The sequence below is a fragment of the Somniosus microcephalus genome, chromosome 7 (genome assembly GCF_052327205.1).
Source record: "Somniosus microcephalus isolate GS21.2 chromosome 7, FLI_Smic_1.0, whole genome shotgun sequence".
In the NCBI taxonomy this organism is placed as follows: Eukaryota; Metazoa; Chordata; class Chondrichthyes; order Squaliformes; family Somniosidae; genus Somniosus; species Somniosus microcephalus.
This window is the reverse complement of record NC_140993.1, coordinates 238640359-238658429: the sequence shown is the minus strand read 5'-3', so window position 1 is coordinate 238658429 and position 18071 is coordinate 238640359. Positions and strand designations below refer to the sequence as shown.

The 18071-nt window shown below is 40.6% G+C and overlaps 1 protein-coding gene across 10 annotated transcripts in view; it reads left to right on the top strand.

Annotated features, from left to right (window-relative positions):
* Positions 1 to 18071, top strand: part of ubr5 (ubiquitin protein ligase E3 component n-recognin 5) — a 167358-nt gene that overhangs the window by 140812 nt on the left and 8475 nt on the right. For 6 of the 10 annotated variants that reach the window (XM_085993475.1, XM_085993473.1, XM_085993472.1 and 3 more), the window contains 15 exons: positions 787 to 959; positions 1177 to 1290; positions 2705 to 2767; positions 4484 to 4704; positions 4880 to 5000; positions 5138 to 5236; positions 6111 to 6354; positions 7208 to 7331; positions 8743 to 8887; positions 9053 to 9183; positions 9281 to 9341; positions 9813 to 9991; positions 10118 to 10202; positions 12135 to 12290; positions 13661 to 13774. In XM_085993475.1, coding sequence (XP_085849601.1) covers positions 787 to 959; positions 1177 to 1290; positions 2705 to 2767; positions 4484 to 4704; positions 4880 to 5000; positions 5138 to 5236; positions 6111 to 6354; positions 7208 to 7331; positions 8743 to 8887; positions 9053 to 9183; positions 9281 to 9341; positions 9813 to 9991; positions 10118 to 10202; positions 12135 to 12290; positions 13661 to 13774 — 2030 coding nt within the window. The remainder of the gene's footprint in view (positions 1 to 786; positions 960 to 1176; positions 1291 to 2704; positions 2768 to 4483; positions 4705 to 4879; positions 5001 to 5137; positions 5237 to 6110; positions 6355 to 7207; positions 7332 to 8742; positions 8888 to 9052; positions 9184 to 9280; positions 9342 to 9812; positions 9992 to 10117; positions 10203 to 12134; positions 12291 to 13660; positions 13775 to 18071) is intronic. The other 4 variants (XM_085993481.1, XM_085993477.1, XM_085993474.1 and 1 more) reach the window with 3 other exon arrangements.

Genomic DNA, 18071 nt, shown 5'->3' with positions numbered 1-18071 from the left:
AAGCTTTCAGTCATTTACCTAACCTGCAGCACCAGTTGTTTCATTTTTCTGATTCTCTAATTGCTGGCATAAATTGGTCTTTCCAAAACTGAGTTTTACTCATCCTGGATGTCCTTTGATGCATTGGCGTGCTATTTTTAGTTCAACCATGTTCTAGCTTGTTCTGTTCAAGATTGCAATTTCATAAACCTGTCTTAAGAAAGCTGTTTTTAGGCTTTATTTGAAGGGCAAGTTTAGTTTAAGGGAAATGTTAAGTGCTTCGCCCAGATGAACCTTGGGACTGTTCCATCCTGGGGTTCTGTTCATTCACTTCACATACTAAGCAGTAGAGCAGACATGCCAGTGACCTTGATTGAGGGGTTGACTCAGTGTGCTGATTTATTATGTTTATTTATGGATATAACTGGGATTTCCCCCATACCTCATCTCCCATTTTTCCTAAATACCTTGCTGTGTTTGATATGTGCTTGGATTGGGGAGAGAGGTAGAGGTGCCTAGTAATTAATGTATTATACAAGTGCCATACATTAAATGCAACAGCTGTTTTCAAAGCCCAATGACATTTTGAAAACAGTTGTTCCAATTAGGTGCAGACATAGTCGTTGCACAGCTTATATCGACTTAATAAATACCTTTTTTTGTGAGCAATATTAATATTTCCAGTTTTATCCTGTTGGATAAGTCCATTTTTGTTTGTCTTGCATATCATTACTGAACTAGTTAGTTTGTTCATAGGTGTGACTGCATGCATGCTGTGATCTCAGTGATTTTATTTTTTCCATTCAGGTTCTGGTCTCCATGACAAGGATGATGAGACACTGTCCACAGAAGCAGGCCAAAATCACCCATTCTTCCGACGTTCTGATTCTATGACCTTCCTCGGCTGTATTCCACCAAATCCATTTGAAGTTTCTCTAGCTGAAGCAATTCCTCTAGCAGACCAACCTCACCTTTTACAGGTAAATGCAGTAGCACTGAATGGTCTATTCACGGACACTTTTTTGTAAGTTTCTTACTGTAACAGTGCTAATAAACTGAAGTAGCAGCTACCTATGCAAATTGTATTACTGTGCTTGAGCTTTCGGAGAAGATTCATGTTGGAAAGACTTATTAATTTTCTGGGGGGAGGAATGTTTTTAGTTAGGTGTTTGAGTTCTTTCCCTTTTCTTTCTATAGCCCAATGCCAGAAAGGAAGATTTATTTGGTCGCCCAAGCCAAGGACTATATTCATCCTTTTCGGGCCTTGGAAAAGGTATAACTGAAGTAACTGTGGATAGAAACTGCTTAGAGGTAAGATTTTCATGAATACTTGTAATTCAGTATCTTCAAAAATAGCTTTCTCATCTGTGTATCATCTTTGTTCATTTTGACTCTTGGGACCATCCTGTGTTACTATAACGGGAGATTTATGAAGCTTAACTAATTGACATATTTTTGTTACATGTTAATGCGTTATTTTCTTCAAAATAGTGTGAAATGCAGGTTTAAAAAGTTGCTTGTTTACCAAGACCCTTTTTATATTAAAAAAAAATGTAGTTTGGCCAGGTTCATTATTTTTTGCAGTAGTCAGTAGAGGTTAGGATCAGCATTTGGCACATCAGTGCATGCAGGAAGTATAGCAGTAGGGAACATTTGCACAGTTGTACCTGATTACATATTTAGGAAACTTTAGTAAAATTCTGAGAACTCCTGTTTTTGCCTTTCGGAAAGGATAGCCAACTCATCAGAACACGCGCAATCAGAACATTTTCAACCCAATCTGATAAGTTACGACTTTGTACCTGTTGGTCTGAATTAAAAATTGAAACTTTCTATGTTGAATCAAGATCCAGGCCAAGAGTTTCCACTTTGGGTGCAATCTGGGCAGAAGTTGCGCCCAAAATGGCACTAATTTTGGCAGTTTTTTTCTTGCTTAAATTTTCACGTAAACACCTCCATATATCGCCAAATGTAAAATCTGCCATGAACCAGCGCAATCAGGAAGTGTTCTACAACATAATTTTTATTTTAAAAATAGCATTAAAATCGTATTTATTAATGCAGCTGAAAATGGGTTAAATCACAGAATAAGCATTTTTAATCAGTGTCTAGTTCACCACCTGTGAGTAACCCGATTTTAAATAACTGAAAATGGCTTTAAAATGCTATACAGAACCATTTACTAGTTACATTGGTGTACAGTAGTCAGTTACTTAGTACATTTTTAAAAAGTAAAAGCTTTTAAAACATGATTATTAGTGTCCTTGTGCCAAAAAAGTTTAATTTTAAAAGCCTCCTCAAAGGCCGGCAAACAGGCGCAATTAGAAACACTGGTGATTGATTCAATCTGGGGGCGAGGCCAGCTTCTAGTGCGTTTATTAAACTAGCACAAAAGATCGCGGTAACTCAATTTGCACTTGAAATTCCGTGATCTTTTGCGCTGGTTTGGCCAATTTTGGGTGAATTACGCTGACAAAACCAGCGCAACCTAGCGGAAACTCCGTCCCCATATATTTAACTGAACATAAATTCTCCCAGTGATCTTTGTCACCCATAGACTAGCCACAGGCTGTTTAAAAATATTTACCCTGACCAAGTTCCAGTCAACTACTTCCATCTTGTTTTAATGCACATGCAAAGAAATGCTATTTAAGGTACTCTTAAGATTTTCTTGGCATTTTCATACTCAATAGCATTTTGAGTGATAATCAAAACCTTATTCTAGAACTTTCCACGCTGTGGGCTACATTCTGGATCTATTTTGGGTGTCGTGTCGGTCTTCAAAAGGGTAATTATAGAAGATTCTACTACAGGCCCTTATGGAACCTTTTTATAATTCCTCCTCTCATAACAAAGACTTGCATAACATTCTTAACTGCAGTTGTTCAGACGTTAACTGTCTTCTATTGTCACTATACAGTATTTGGTCTTCTCACTGGTTGACTTTTTACCAACTGCTTTTAGTAGTTTGCTGTTGATCGCAAATTGGATTTTTCTGGGAGGCTCGTAGAGAAATTGGAACCCTTCTTCATGCTGGGTGTTGCATATTAAAGACACTTCTGGGTCTATTTTTCAACTCTGCAGCTGACCACACAGTGCTTCCCAATACATCAATTGTGCTCTATGAAGAGTGCCCCTGCGGGGCTGTTGGCCTTCATGTAGTCTTACTACAGCTGCTCAAAACTTAATCATTCTGCTTAAAATTTATTCAGCCTGCTCACTTGGTAAAGGCAAGTGAACTAGAAGCTCTTAACTTTGATTGAGTTTGTGCTGTATTAGCTCGTGACCGCTAGGTTGGCTTCAGCACCTCTGGGCTGTGGAAGGAAAAATCAATCGGGGCTACTGTTCCTGATAGCTATCCAGTCACCTATGTTAGAAAGTGTGCACGTGCTTGTGTGGATGTTGGGTGAAGACACATGACAGTTTGGTCACTGATGCTGATTCAGCCATAGATTATCTCTTCAGGTCAGACAGATAATCAACTGCTCTCAAATGTTTTAAAGAAAATTTATTGCCCGAGTGGTGGTCTGTATTATTTGATATGGCAAGAAGCTTGGGTTTTCCAGGACGTGTTTCCTCCTTGAACCTAGGGGCTCTGCAGTCATTGGTAATAACAGTTAAGAGTGAGTGACTGAGTCATCCATTACTAATAGTTTCAACACTAACTGTTGGCATGATCTGATGATGTCACTTCTGACTTGGCACTGATTTTAATTCTAATTAGTATAGAAATGTGAAAGTGGTTTCAGCCGCTAAGTACCTCCAACTGAGCAGCTTTTACAAAAGAGTAAGGTGTTGGGCAAGGGACCTCCTGTAAGACTTTCTGAAGTACTCCTTCAGTACTATTTGTTCTGCCATTTCCTGCCACAGCATCTGACTGCTCATCTCTCTGGATTTTGTTCCGGAGAAGACACAGCAAAGAACAGGTTTTTGTATTTCCCAAGTTTATTTTCCCCCTCAGCTGTAAACACTAGTTTTTCTACAGGGTGGGTGGAGTACACTCTTAAGGTTCCCTGTAGAGAGAGGAAATTGAACTCAAGAATGTTGGCCCTTTTGAGCTTAATTCCTGTATTATTTTTCAGCAAGGAATTGAAGGGCTAAAACTTTCTGATGCCCAGTATTTAGGGAGCTATCTTGTGATCAGCTACAATTTTTAAATTTCTCAGTCAGTTAAGCATACTTATGTTTTAACTTTATTTATGGAAACTATCCTGAGAAAAGGCAGTTGGTACACAACAGTGGTTCCTTTTGTGGTATTCACAACATCCCAAAATATAGCATGGCATTCACTGGCTTAACTTTACTAGGCTTTCATCTACATTCTATCAAAACTCCTGGAAGTGATTCAGTCTTCTGCTTTTGGTTATTCTATCCTTTCTCTGCCTCCTTCAAGAAACAGAGTTTACTGCAAGCATAGTTCATTAAACTTTGAGCCTAGTTAAATAAATGTTTTTTTAATCCGAACATTGCTAATCTACTGCAATACTGTGGTCCTATTCTTCAGGTGCTTCCCACAAAAATGTCTTACTCTTCTAACCTGAAGAATGTTATGAGTATGCAGAATCGGCAGAGGAAGGCAGTCGATGAGCAAGTATTACCAGAAGATGAATCTGAAAACTCGCGAATCGGGCCATCTGCTCAAGACCTTGCAGCACAACTAAAAAGCAGTTTACTAGCTGAGATTGGGCTTACTGAAAGTGAAGGACCACCACTTACATCATTCAGGTAACTGTTCTTCACAAACTTGCAGTAACCTGGGTTTTCTATTAAATTCTAGTTGACTTTCAAAATGGCTCAAAGCTATGTTAAAGGACTATTTTGCCATATTCTCCAATTCAAACTATATAGCTTACACTTGGAAATTCATCACTCTTTCCTTGTTATTTTTATTAATTCCCAGGCCACAGTGTAGTTTCATGGGAATGGTGATTTCTCATGACATGTTGTTAGGACGTTGGCGCCTGTCTTTGGAACTCTTTGGGCGAGTGTTTATGGAAGATGTAGGAGCTGAACCTGGATCGGTAAGGATGACATTTAAAACAGCATTCCAACACCAGTATAGAAAACTGGATAATTCTGAAATTAGTCATTATTTTTAAACTTAATGTAGTTTTATGCAGCACTTCAAATAATGTAGAGTGAAATTTTCCTCCGACAGATTTTGACTGAGCTTGGTGGGTTTGAAGTGAAAGAGTCGAAATTCCGGCAAGAAATGGAGAAACTAAGAAATGCTCAGTCTAGAGACCTAACTTTAGAGGTAACAGAAAAGTTAGCTTGATTTCATGATTGCTGATTGGATACCTCCTACATGTTTTTCTTGTCTCTGGCCACCTGTTTGTCCCTTTTTTAAACCTGGTTAGGAGGTAGTATAAGATTATTTATTGTATGTTTACACAGTGGTTATTATAGTCTTGTAAGTTTTTTTTAATAAACACACAAATGTGTTTATTATTGTAATAAAAGTAACTCGTACATGAATTTGTATTCCCATTTTTCCCCCCCGCTCTTCTGGAGCTGGTGACGTTTGCATGGGTGCTGGCAGCTCTTCAGTCCTTTGCTCACGTAGCCATTTACACAAATGAGCCTGGGCAATGAGCGTCAGTAGGGTACGTGACCGTAGGGGGCATCACAGTTAAGGCCACTTTCACCCAACCCCAGTTCCCATGTGCACATTTTCCAGCATGGGTAACTTGGTGACAGTCAGCACTGAGAAACCTGTGATTAGTTTCTTCTTTCCTGGCTTAAAAATGTAAACAATTATAGTGCCCACCTTTTAGCTAGTTACAATAGTTCTTTCATGCAGTCCAAGAATAAAACCTGGGAACTTCCTGGGTTATGTAAGATTTTTGCCAGTTTGTAGATGCCTTAAACTGAATTTAGCTGAAATATTGATGTCCCAGCTATTAAACAGGGATGAATGTATGCTGTTTAAAAGCCTGTTTTAATCGGGACCTGTCTGTTTCTATCATTTTTTTCACAAGTTTTTTTTTTAAACAATGGAAGTTTCCTGTACTCATTGGGATAGTACTTGCACTCATTTCATTATTGTAAGTCGTTCACAGCATTTTGGAAATATTAATTAGAGCCAAAAAAAAAAAGAATGTTGACAATTAATTTCTGTGGTGTTTCAGGTTGATCGTGATCGTGATCTCTTGATTCAGCAAACAATGAGGCAACTGAATAATCACTTCGGTCGCAGATGCACTACAACTCCAATGACTGTGCACAGGGTGAAGGTCACTTTCAAAGATGAGCCAGGAGAGGGTAGTGGAGTGGCTCGAAGTTTTTACACCGCAATTGCACAAGCATTTCTGTCCAGTGAAAAATTGCCAAACCTGGACTGTATACAGAATGCTAGCAAGGGATTACAAACCAGTATGTGATTTTTTAAGTATTTCACAAAAAATATAAACCGTATGTGTGTGCAGTCACTTAAGTCATTGGCCAATTCACTTGTCATTGGAAGAAAACTTAATGGCTGTACCAGCATCTTAATGTTGAATGCCATAAACATATCCTGCATCTTAATCAATATGAGAAGTTTGGTGGGCATAACTAGTATCTGCAATACTCCGGAAAAATTGCAGTACCTGTTACTTGCTGATCAATCATACCAGGCCATCATTAATCCTCGAGTGGATGCCTTTTCCACGTCATTTTGCCTCAAACCCCACTGATCGTTATTACATCAAAGGAACAGATAATGAAACAACCAGAACATTGAAAATAGAATTTAAAATGGCAAATGCTTTGCCAATGTCTGTGAATTATTGTTTGTTAGAACTTGGTCTCTGTTTCTTAAATAATGAAGCATGTGATGGTCAAGCTGCTGATGTCCCTCATGACCAAGCTATCTTTGCAAATTCATTGCATAATCTTTTAAGCAAAAACAGTTGTTAGATCACTTCAACCCTAGGGTTAGTACTTTGTATTTTGTGTCTATAATGCAGGACAGGATTTACAAAATCTACCCTGTTGGATCTTCTAGTTTCATAGTGGTATGTACATATGGAGAGAGATGGGGTTCGGATCATCTCAGAAGTAGAAATATATATTGCAGTTAGAAATATATTTGTAGATTTTTCAACATAAACTTTGAAATCTGGAAAAAATAAAAATGTTGTGGTCCTGTAAAATTAATTGAATCAGTGGTACTGGCTGTTTTTCTTAAATAAGTATTGTAAACAGAACTAATTAAACTGAGCACAGAAGTTAAATTTTTAAATAGTTGTTTTTGGTTTAGGTTTAATGCAGCGACTGAGGAACCGAGAGAGAGAACGGGAAAGAGAGAGAGAAAGGGAAATGAGGAGAAGTGGTGGAATGCGAGCAGGCTCTCGCCGAGACAGAGATCGGTGAGTATGAGCTGTTAGATTATAACTGTTCTCGGATGCAAACGGCTTAGTATGATATGAAGCGACAATTGACTTAGTGTCTTTGCTATTATATATATCAAGGCGGAAAGAAAGGTGTGTGTGGCTCACTGTTGTATACTGTTCCTTTGCCTGTCTTAAATAAAAACGTTTGGTTCAGAGGCCGGGTCTTGGTGTGATATGAGTGTATATTCAGTCCCCTAATTGACGAGAGGAGAATTATGTGGTTCAACCCTAAACAATTTTATGACCTTACATTGGTGTTCTCGGTTCAAATTCAAGTAAAGTAATATTATAGCATTGCCACTTAAATATATTTAACAAAATAGTTTTCTTGGCTTTCTCAAAATTGCAGTTTGCAAAGAAACCCAACAACGGCAGAATTTTATATCAGCGATTATAAATGAGCTTGTTTTTTCCTCAGTTGCATGAAACCTGATTCCAGCTTATGTAGTATATACCCACTGCCAACTTGACAGCTCAGCCTAAAAATCTTTCCTATTTGCTGTCCAATCTTGTCCCCTCTTCACATCCATGTTCTTTACATGTAACATGAATGATCAGTACTGTCCAGTTGCTGTCTCAATGATTGAAACTAATTGTCATAAAACTTGACAAGTGATCTGTTATGTAGATTCTTTTTTGAAGTATGTTTGCTGGGAATGGTTAGTGCATCTGTAAAACATGTGCTTCACTAACTTTGTCAGCTTACAAGCTTGTACTCCCAATTGTTTCAATCCAATTGCTAAGATTATGCCCCTATGACCAGGGTTTGTGAAAATCCAAAGCATGGAATTTTCATGATATTCTGTATTTTTATAAACCTTTTGCAGTAACCACAAATCCAAAACATTTAATCAGCTTTCATGATGTCCCACTAAACTTAAAATGGCCATCTGATAATGGCCAGTGTCATCCTTTTTAACTACACAATGTCTGGCAGGCACCTGAGCCAATAAAATGCTAGCACTGTAGAATTACATGACAAACATCAACAAGGCACTGAATAAACTTGTCAGCACATTTTCTACTTGCTGTACTGAATTGGATTGGATCCTAAAAGATAAGTTGATGGGTTGAATAGCCTATTTCTTGCTCGATGTAAAGCTGTATAACAAATGAGTCCAGCTCTTGTGTGACCTTTTTTTAATTGAGCAATGTCTTACAGTATTCTATGCAGAAAGCATGCACAAATGTTAATTTTATTACTTAGGTAGATTTCCACATTTTTTGAGATATTTAATACAGTAGGAGGATGCTACCGCTCATGTTTCCAGGTTAGTTTTAGTGGCGTATTGAAGAAATAATGCGAGTATAAATGTTCTGAAGCCAGTTGTTCCGATATAATACAATCCATGATTAGTAAAGTCAGTCTTTGTTCTCAATTTTGTAGGGAATCGCGAAGGCAGCTTTCCATAGATACCAGACCTTTCCGGCCAGCATCAGAAGGAAATCCTAGTGATGACCCAGATCCGCTGCCAGCCCATCGGCAAGCACTTGGAGAACGGCTGTATCCTCGGGTTCAAGCAATGCAGCCAGTATGTATAACGTACTGTAAATTTAGTCAATCCACTTTGTAATAATCTTTACTTGTAGATTCTTATCAAGGATGGATTTATTTTGGAAAATTTTCTAAAGTGAATTATGTAAATTTAACTTGGAATAAAAAGTTGTAATGTATTAATTGAAATTATTTATTTCAGGCATTTGCCAGTAAGATCACAGGAATGTTACTGGAATTGTCCCCTGCACAGCTCTTGCTGCTTCTAGCTAGTGAAGACTCATTAAGAGCAAGGGTTGATGAGGCCATGGAACTTATCATTGCACATGGAAGGTAAAATACATTTGAAAAATTATAACCCTAGCTAATGCTGTATTTGTGTTTTTAAAATATGTCCCATTAAATGTTGCAATTTTTTTTTTTTTTACAGGGAAAATGGTGCCGATAGTATATTGGATTTGGGATTGCTCGATTCATCAGAGAAATCTCAGGTAGAGGAAAATTGCATTCCTGTGACTAAATCAAACCATTTGTGTTTTGAGACTATAGAAGTGTTACAGTAAAGGAAAACTTTCCTTAATGAAAAGTACACGTTAAGTACTATTATCTGGCTGTGTTATTATATATTTTGTATGACCTCCATGTTCATGGTTCTGTTTTCATCAGCTTTTATTGCTAGTAATCAATCCATTGTTGGCAACAAACTGAATTTTCGACTACAGAAGCCAGCAGTAGCTGGTTTGAGTTCCAGTGTTAACGTTTTATATTTATTCTCTGGCCTAATGTTTGAGTTGTTAGTCTATGCTTACACTGCTGAGAGTTCCTGGGCTATTTTGTTTTGGGGTTCTGGTGAAGCAGAGGAGGAGAGAAAAGCAAGAGTTTAAATTAGCGAACAAATGTGTAGCATTGCTCCAACTGATGCTTCTTAAAGCTGTAGATGATTTTTTTAAATTGATCTGCAGCAGGACACTAGAAAACGGCATGGCTCTAGTCGAAGTGTGGTCGACATGGAATTGGATGAGCCAGATGATGGTGATGACAATGCGCCGCTCTTCTACCAGCCTGGAAAGCGAGGATTCTACTCACCAAGACCAGGCAAAAACACAGAAGCACGCCTCAATTGTTTCCGTAATATCGGCAGGTAAATTGAGATGCGACAGTATTATGGAGTTATACCCCTAGCAATTATGAATATATTGTATTGGGGATATTGCCGGTTCATACTTTAAAATTAAACATCATTAATATACTCTTGCGTTCCTTTCAGGATATTGGGTCTATGTCTACTACAAAATGAACTCTGCCCTATAACCCTAAATAGGCATGTTATTAAAGTTCTGCTAGGAAGAAAAGTAAGTATCAACTTCTATTAAGTAGTTTTAGATATATAGTATATTGTTTCAGCCTGTTCTTGCCCCACGGAACTTATCTCTTCCTATCTTGACTCTATCTTTTCTCCCCTTGTCCAGTCTCTTCCCACCTACATCCGCGACTCTTCGGATGCCCTCCGCCACTTTAACAGTTTCCAGTTTCCTGGCCCCAACCACTTCCTTTTCACCATGGACATACAATCCCTCTACACCTCCATCCCCCACCCGGATGGCCTGAGGGCGCTCCGCTTCTTCCTTGAACAGAGGCCCGACCAGTCCCCATCCACCACCACCCTCCTCCGCCTGGCTGAACTTGTTCTCACATTGAACAACTTCTCCTTTAACTCCACTCATTTCCTCCAAATCAAAGGTGTTGCCATGGGTACCCGCATGGGTCCTAGCTATGCCTGCCTTTTCGTGGGCTATGTGGAACAATCTTTGTTCCAGTCCTACTCTGGTCCCCTCCCTCGCCTCTTTTTCCGATACATTGATGACTGTATCGGTGCCGTTTCCTGCTCTCGCCCCGAACTTGACAATTTCATTCACTTTGCCTCCAATTTCCACCCTTCCCTCACCTTCACATGGTCCATCTCTGACTCTTCCCTTCCTCGACTTCTCCGTCTCCATCTCTGGGGATAGGTTATCGACCAATATTCACTACAAGCCCACTGACTCCCACAGCTACCTGGACTACACTTCCTCCCACCCCACTTCCTGTAAGGACTCTATTCCATTCTCCCAGTTTCTCCGTCTCCGCCGTATCTGCTCCGACGATGTCACCTTCCACACCAGTGCTTCAGACATGTCTTCCTTTTTCCGCAACCGAGGATTCCCCTCTACCGTGGTTGACACTGCCCTCGACCGTGTCAGTTCTATCTCCCGCACTTCTGCCCTCACCCCTGCCCCTCCCTCCCGGAACCACGATAGGGTTCCCCTTGTCCTCACCTTTCACCCCACCAGCCTCCACATTCAACGGATCATCCTCCGGCATTTCCGCTACCTCCAAAGTGATACCACCATCAAACGTATCTTCCCCTCCCCTCCCCTTTCAGCATTCCGTAGGGACCGCTCCCTCCGAGACACCCTAGTCCACTCCTCTATCACCCCAAACAGCCCTTCCCCTTCGCCTGGCACCTTCCCGTGCAAGCGGAGGAGATTTAACACCTGCCCCTATACCTCCCCCTTCCCACTGTCCAGGGCCCCAAACACCCCTTCCAGGTGAAACAGCGATTTACTTGTACTTCTCGCAATCTAGTATACTGTATTCGCTGCTCACGATGCGGTCTCCTCTACATTGGGGAGACCAAACGCAAATTGGATGACCGCTTTGCGGAACACCTCCGTTCAGTCCATAAGGGTGACCCCGAGCTTCCGGTCGCCTGTCATTTTAATTCACCGCTCCATTCTCACTCTGACCTCGCCGTCCTTGGCCTCTTGTATTGTTCCACGGAAGCTCAACGTAAACTCGAGGAACAGCACCTCATCTTCCGATTAGGCACTCTGCAGCCTTTCGGACTCTATATCGAGTTCAACAATTTCAGATGATAACCTCGGCCCCTATTACACATTTTTTCTTGTAATTTTTCCACTCCTTTCCCCCCCCGCCCCCCCCTTTCCTTTTGTTTCTCTCTCACACCTGGCAGCTATCTCTTGCCCTGCCAGTACACTTTACACCTAATCTCAGCCTATTACCATCTCGTCTAGCTCTTTTGTTTCTTTCACTTCTTTTGTCCGATCGCAGCCCTGCCTTCGATCTGTTTTCTTTCCAGTTTTGAAGAAGGGTTCGACCCGAAACGTCAACTCAAATTTCTCTCCACGGATGTTGCCTGACCTGCTGAGTTTTTCCAGCATTTTCTGTTGTTATTTAGTATTAGGACTTACTTGATTTGAAAATAATTTCTTTTAACTTTCCAGGTGAATTGGCATGATTTTGCTTTCTTTGATCATGTGATGTATGAAAGTTTACGCCAACTTATCCTCGCCTCTCAAAGCCAAGATGCATATGCAGTCTTTGCAGCAATGGACCTAGCTTTTGCTATTGATCTTTGTAAGGAAGAAGGTGGAGGGCAGGTAGGATGGCTTTTGTGTGACACTTTGCAGTTAGTAAAATTAGTTTAATTTTTAAAAGATGAATGAGAACATTAATGGATTTGTTGCAAGTTGCAATTATAACTACTACAGAATGAATGTGCGACATTTATGGCATGTATCACTTTAAAAGCCTTGTCTAATAACACGATCTAATTTGGTATAATTTTGTAATAGATATTATTTGGGATAAGTTCACCAAGTGCCTGCTTGATACCCTTGCCTAACAAAATCTATCCTAAAATTTTAACGGGAGGGTAGAATGTAATTCTGCCATAAACAGTTAAAGCCGAGTTTAAACATTATTTTATTAGAGAATTAGTTGCTTGAAAGACTTTTATAAAAAAAAAATATTTTATAGGGTATGGGGAGTGAGCAGGAGAGTATGATTAGACTAAGTGGCCCATGTTGAGAAATACACTGGGGCAGACTTACAATGGCCCATCTCTGTGCCATAGTGTTCTGATTCTACTAGTCTGTAGAAAGTTCATCAGTATGCACAAGGTTCGTAGGCTACCAGTTGCTCTGTTTCCTGACTTTCATTGTTGCACACCTTTTCAAAGTGTATAGCATGTACCAAATTCAGTACAAGAGCTTAGTGTAGCTGACTTGTTTGCTGGTAGGCAAGCCTACTTACTTGAATGTAAAAGCTCGATTCTTCTCTGCACAACTCCAGGGTTTCCAACTGATGGAGAAGCACGCCTCCTAAGCTGCCACACCAAGATGCAGAGTTGAGCAGTAGGCATGAAGTATTCAAAGAATTATTCTCACTAAGGTGCCCTATTCAAGCCCAAGTTTTATGTTTGCACAACTAGAGAGACGATTGAATCTCTCTCAGCCTCCTCTAACATCAGTCAAAGAATTTGCCTACTCTCTCTCACGTGCTGAGTAGTATTTCTCTTGAAGTGCTCAGAGCATCCAGTGACTCATCGTTTTTATTTCCCCCTTCCCAGTTGGATAGTAGCCTATTCATTTATATGTGGAAATTAAGTTATGTTCGAAGGATAAGAAAGACCATGCTTATAATCAAACAATTAAATAGATTGTACACATAGCCAATGCCACAAAGTTTGCACACAGTTTATGTTCCGTTTTGTTTTCATTGATTTGATTAGGTTCTTTTATGAAAGGATGCGATTAAAAGTCTCTTATTTGACAGCAATTTCCTGTTGTAAATAAAGCTGTAGACTTTTTTTTGCTTTGAACAGTGATATTCTACTGTCCAAAGGAAAGGCATTCTGATCCAGTGCTTCTGTAGATTAAAAATATAATATCCTTTCCTAACTTTTCAGTAAATGTAGCGGTTTACTCGTGTCAAAAAAAAATTCTGAAGATGTTTTTCTTCTCTGCAGGTTGAACTTGTTCCTGGTGGAGCCAACATCCCAGTCACTCCTTTGAATGTTTATGAGTATGTTAGGAAATATGCAGAGTACCGAATGTTGGTGGTTGCTGAGCAGCCTCTTCATGTAAGTCCTTCTATTTCTAATGCAAATTTGTTGCTTTTGTTGGAAAGAACACTTCTGAAATCAATTCATTGAGACCACCATAAACAGCAAATCTGTTACAGTGCTATGGAAACACTTTGTTGTATAGAAACTGTGCTTCAGCGATTCTTGTTAATGAGGTTTGGAAATTCCCAAGATTATAAAAGGATTTAAATGTGTTATTCTGGGCTCACTGCAATAAGAATGATGCAGGTATCAGGTGTTTCTTCAATTTTTGCAATAACAATTGACAGAAAAGTAATCCTATACCTTAAATGCTATTCCTGCCAAGTATAATTGAATGATTAGCTGAAGTCTACATTTGAAAAGGAGCACAGGGGGAGGGGGGGGGGGGTGGAAACAACTGCATCTACCTGCACCAACTTCCCTCTTCACCCCCCCCAACGCCTTTACATAATCTCCTGGGAGATGCAAAAAAAAAAGAGAAAAACAACCCTGGACCTATTTAGGAAGTAAATCTGAGGAATTTTATCTCTGACACCCAAAAGCAATCTAACAAGCTCCAGAAGTCTGCAGTAACGTTGGTTTTAGATTGTTGTAGCAAAGAGCCTGTACAGACACGCTGGATTAAATGGTCTCTGTGCTATGCGAAGGTACAGAAGCAATGGACACGAAAAGGACAGCTGGACCATCAAACCTGCCCCATATTGTTGTGCTGCAACTTATGCATACCATGTGCTCCATCTTTGGCCCCCTACCCTCAATCCAGCCACACACACTTCTGGGAAAGGCAAGAAAGAGATAAGAACCCTAGGCCAGTTGAGATGGGGAGGAAACACTGGGGAAATTCCTCAGCCCAAAGGTAATCAAACCAGTTCCAGGAGGCTACAGTGACTGGAAGATACATCCCCAATATCCCAGCTACATTTTATATGTTGTGATGTCAGTCAGTTAGGAGTTCATCCAGCTCTCTTTTGAACATTTGAATCCACACTCGCTGCACAAGCCAGCAACATGTTCCATAGGTTCATGACTGTAAAAAGAAATACTTTCTGACATCTAACCTACGTATTCGGGTGTTCTCTGGTCCTTCCTAACCTATCTAACCCATAGTCTATCAACATGGACCGAATGAAATACTTTCATTATTTTAAAGATTTGTTAAATCTCCTTGAAGTCTATGATTTTTTCTAGAGTTAAAAAGCCCAAGATATCTCAGCCTGTGGTAACTAAGGTTTTTTAAAACTAGGTATCAATCTAGTGGTCCTCGTTTGAACTTTTTACTTTTTCTGGGGCCTCTATCACCCCCCCCCCCCCCCCCCCCCCAAATGTGAGGGGACCAAAACTGGACACCGTATTCTAGATGAAGTCTTATTAAAGGGCAGTATAGTGGGGTTTTTTATTTGTTCATCCTGGCAACACATCCTTGCACTCTTAGTTGATTTTGTTAGAACCTCATGGGACTGGTTGTGAACCTTTAGAGATTCATGTACTATGATACCTAGGCCTTTCTCGTGCTCAACAGCCTTAAGTTCTCAACTCTGCCTGCTGTATATATGGGTCCTACCCACGTGCGTAACACTACAGTTAACTATATTAAATGACATGTCAGATGTGAGACCATCTCCTATCTCATCTAGATCATGGAATCTTAGAATTTTAGCTTTTACAGCACAGAAGAGGGCCACTCTTTGAAAGAGCCATTAGTCCCACTCCCCTGCTCTTCCCTCGTAGCCTTGCAAACTTTTCCTTTTCAAGTATTTATCCAGTTCCCTGTTGAAAGTTACTATTGAATCTGCTTCAACCACCCATTCAGACAGTGAATTCCAGATCATAACACGCGTCAAAAAAATATGCCTCACCTCTGGTTCTTTTACCAATTATCTTGAATCTGTGTCCTCTGGTTACTGATGGTCCTGCCAGTGTAAACACTTCATAATTTTGAACATTTAGATTTAGATCTTCTTGGAATCTATTTTTCTCATCCACAGTCCGAACACCCACACAAATTTTGCATGTAATTTCCCTGATTCCTTCATCCACATCATTTATAAAGATGATGAAGAGTAACAGCCCTAACACTGATCCCTGTGGGACTCCACTAGTGACAGTCCACACAAAACCACTACCATTATTAAGAACCTTCTACTTAAAAGAATGCAACCAATTCCTTTTCTAACCTAAAGTCTGCCCGCTAATCCCACAGGGCTCCCGTTCATTAGTTAGCCTATTGTGCGGCACCTCGTCATCCACCAATTTAGTAACTTCTCAAAAAAATTCAGAAGCAGTGTTCAGAGTCTTTAATAATCCCTTCTCTGTCATGGTTGTCATACAGTACATCTGTAATGACCTCTTGCAGCATCTTGCCTATAACTGAATTCAAGCTAATTCCTTGGTTCTGACTTATTGTCCTTTTTGTATATTGACACCACATGGGCGTCCGTCCATTGGAACAATCCAGACCCTAGCAAGCTGTTAAATGAGTAATGCGCTCACCAAGCACAGCTCCCGTTTCTTTTAGCACCCTCTAATAAATGCGATCAGGACCAGCAGCCCGATCTGTTGAAACCCCATAGCCAGGACTATATCCGCATTAGTTTTGACACCTTTTACTTCAGTGTCAACTGTACCGTGTACTATTGGTAACTCAGTATTGTCTTCTCTGATGCAAAGAAGCCATTTTAAAACCTCTGCCATATTCTGAGAGTCCACTTGAATCTGCCCTAAGGAATCCTTCAACGAACTGTGCAGTCCTTAATGGCTTTCTAGACACTTAGCAAGATTTTTTTTTTTTTTAACTGTTATTACTACCATAGTTACCTGCTATCTTCTCCTTTTGGCTGCTCTGATAGCAGCTTTCATTACCTTTGGCTGAGACTGTGCCGATCCCTGTTCTCCTGAGAACTATTTTCTTTTAAGTCGGTAAAATATCTTTGCTTAGCTGATTTGTCCTTGCCAATTTGGCTTTGTTTTAATGTGTACCCTTATTTCAACACTTTCTTTTGCATTTGGATGGTTTTAAATAAATTTTAATGGGTTTTTTTCTTCTCTGGTAATGTCCCTGCCAAGTAGGGCTTCCTGATTAGATTTGCAATGATGGCAGATAATCACCTTGAAATCTGATACTAGAATTAAATTTTCTAACAAGATTTTGGTTACTGTTGCCTCTGCAGTTCTATATAACTAGCCACAACTAATCCCACCTACCTTCTGTTATGTTTAGTAAAAGAATCGAGCAACAGTGTCTTCACTGTCTTTTTTAAATAGTTTGCTGGATTTTATCCCTTGCCTGAGGTACAAGCACCATTTTTTTAATTCGTTTTTATGGGAGGTGGTGGTGAGCTGCCTTCTTGAACCGCTGCAGTCCGTGTGGTGAAGGTACTCCCACGGTGCTGTTAGGGAGTTCCAGGATTTTGACCCAGCGACGATGAAGGATCGGCGATATACTTCTAAGTCAGGATGGTGTGTGACTTGGAGGGGAACTTGGAGGTGGTGGTGTTCCCATGTGCCTGCTGCCCTTGTCCTTCTAGGTGGAAGAGGTCGTGGGTTTGGGAGGTGCTGCCGAAGAAGCCTTGGCGAGTTGCTGCAGTGCATCTTGTACATGGTACACTGCAGCCACAGTACGCCAGTGGTGGAGGAAGTGAATGTTTAAGGTGGCAGAGGGGGTGCCAATCAAGCGGGCTGCTTTGTCCTGGATGGTGTTGAGCTTCTTGAGGGTTGTTGGAGCTGCACTCATGCAGACAAGTGGAGAGTATTCCATCACACTCCTTACTTGTGACTTTTAGATGGTAGAAAGGCTTTGGGGAGTCAGGAAGTGAGACACTCGCTGCAGAATACCCCGCCTCTGACCTGCTCTTGTTGCCACAGTATTTATGTGGCTGGTCCAGTTAAGTTTCTGGTCAATGGTGACCCCCCCCCCCAGGATGTTGATGGTGGGGGATTCGACGGTGGTAATGCCACTGAATGTCAAGGGGTGGTGTTTAGACTCTCGCTTGTTGGAGATAAGTCATTGCCTGGCACTTCTCTGGCACAAATGTTACCTGCCACTTATCAGCTCAAGCCTGAACGTCGTCCAGGTCCTGTTGCATGCGGGCATGGACTGCTTCATTATCTGAGGAGTTGTGAATGGCACTGAACACTCTGAAGTCATCAGCAAACATCCCCATTTCTGACCTTATGTTGGAGGGAAGGTCATTGATGAAGCAGCTGAAGATGGTTGGGCCTAGACCACTGCCCTGAGGAACTCCTGCAGCGATGTCTTGGGGCTGTGATGATTGACCTTCAATAACCACAACCATCTTCCTTTGTGCTAGGTATG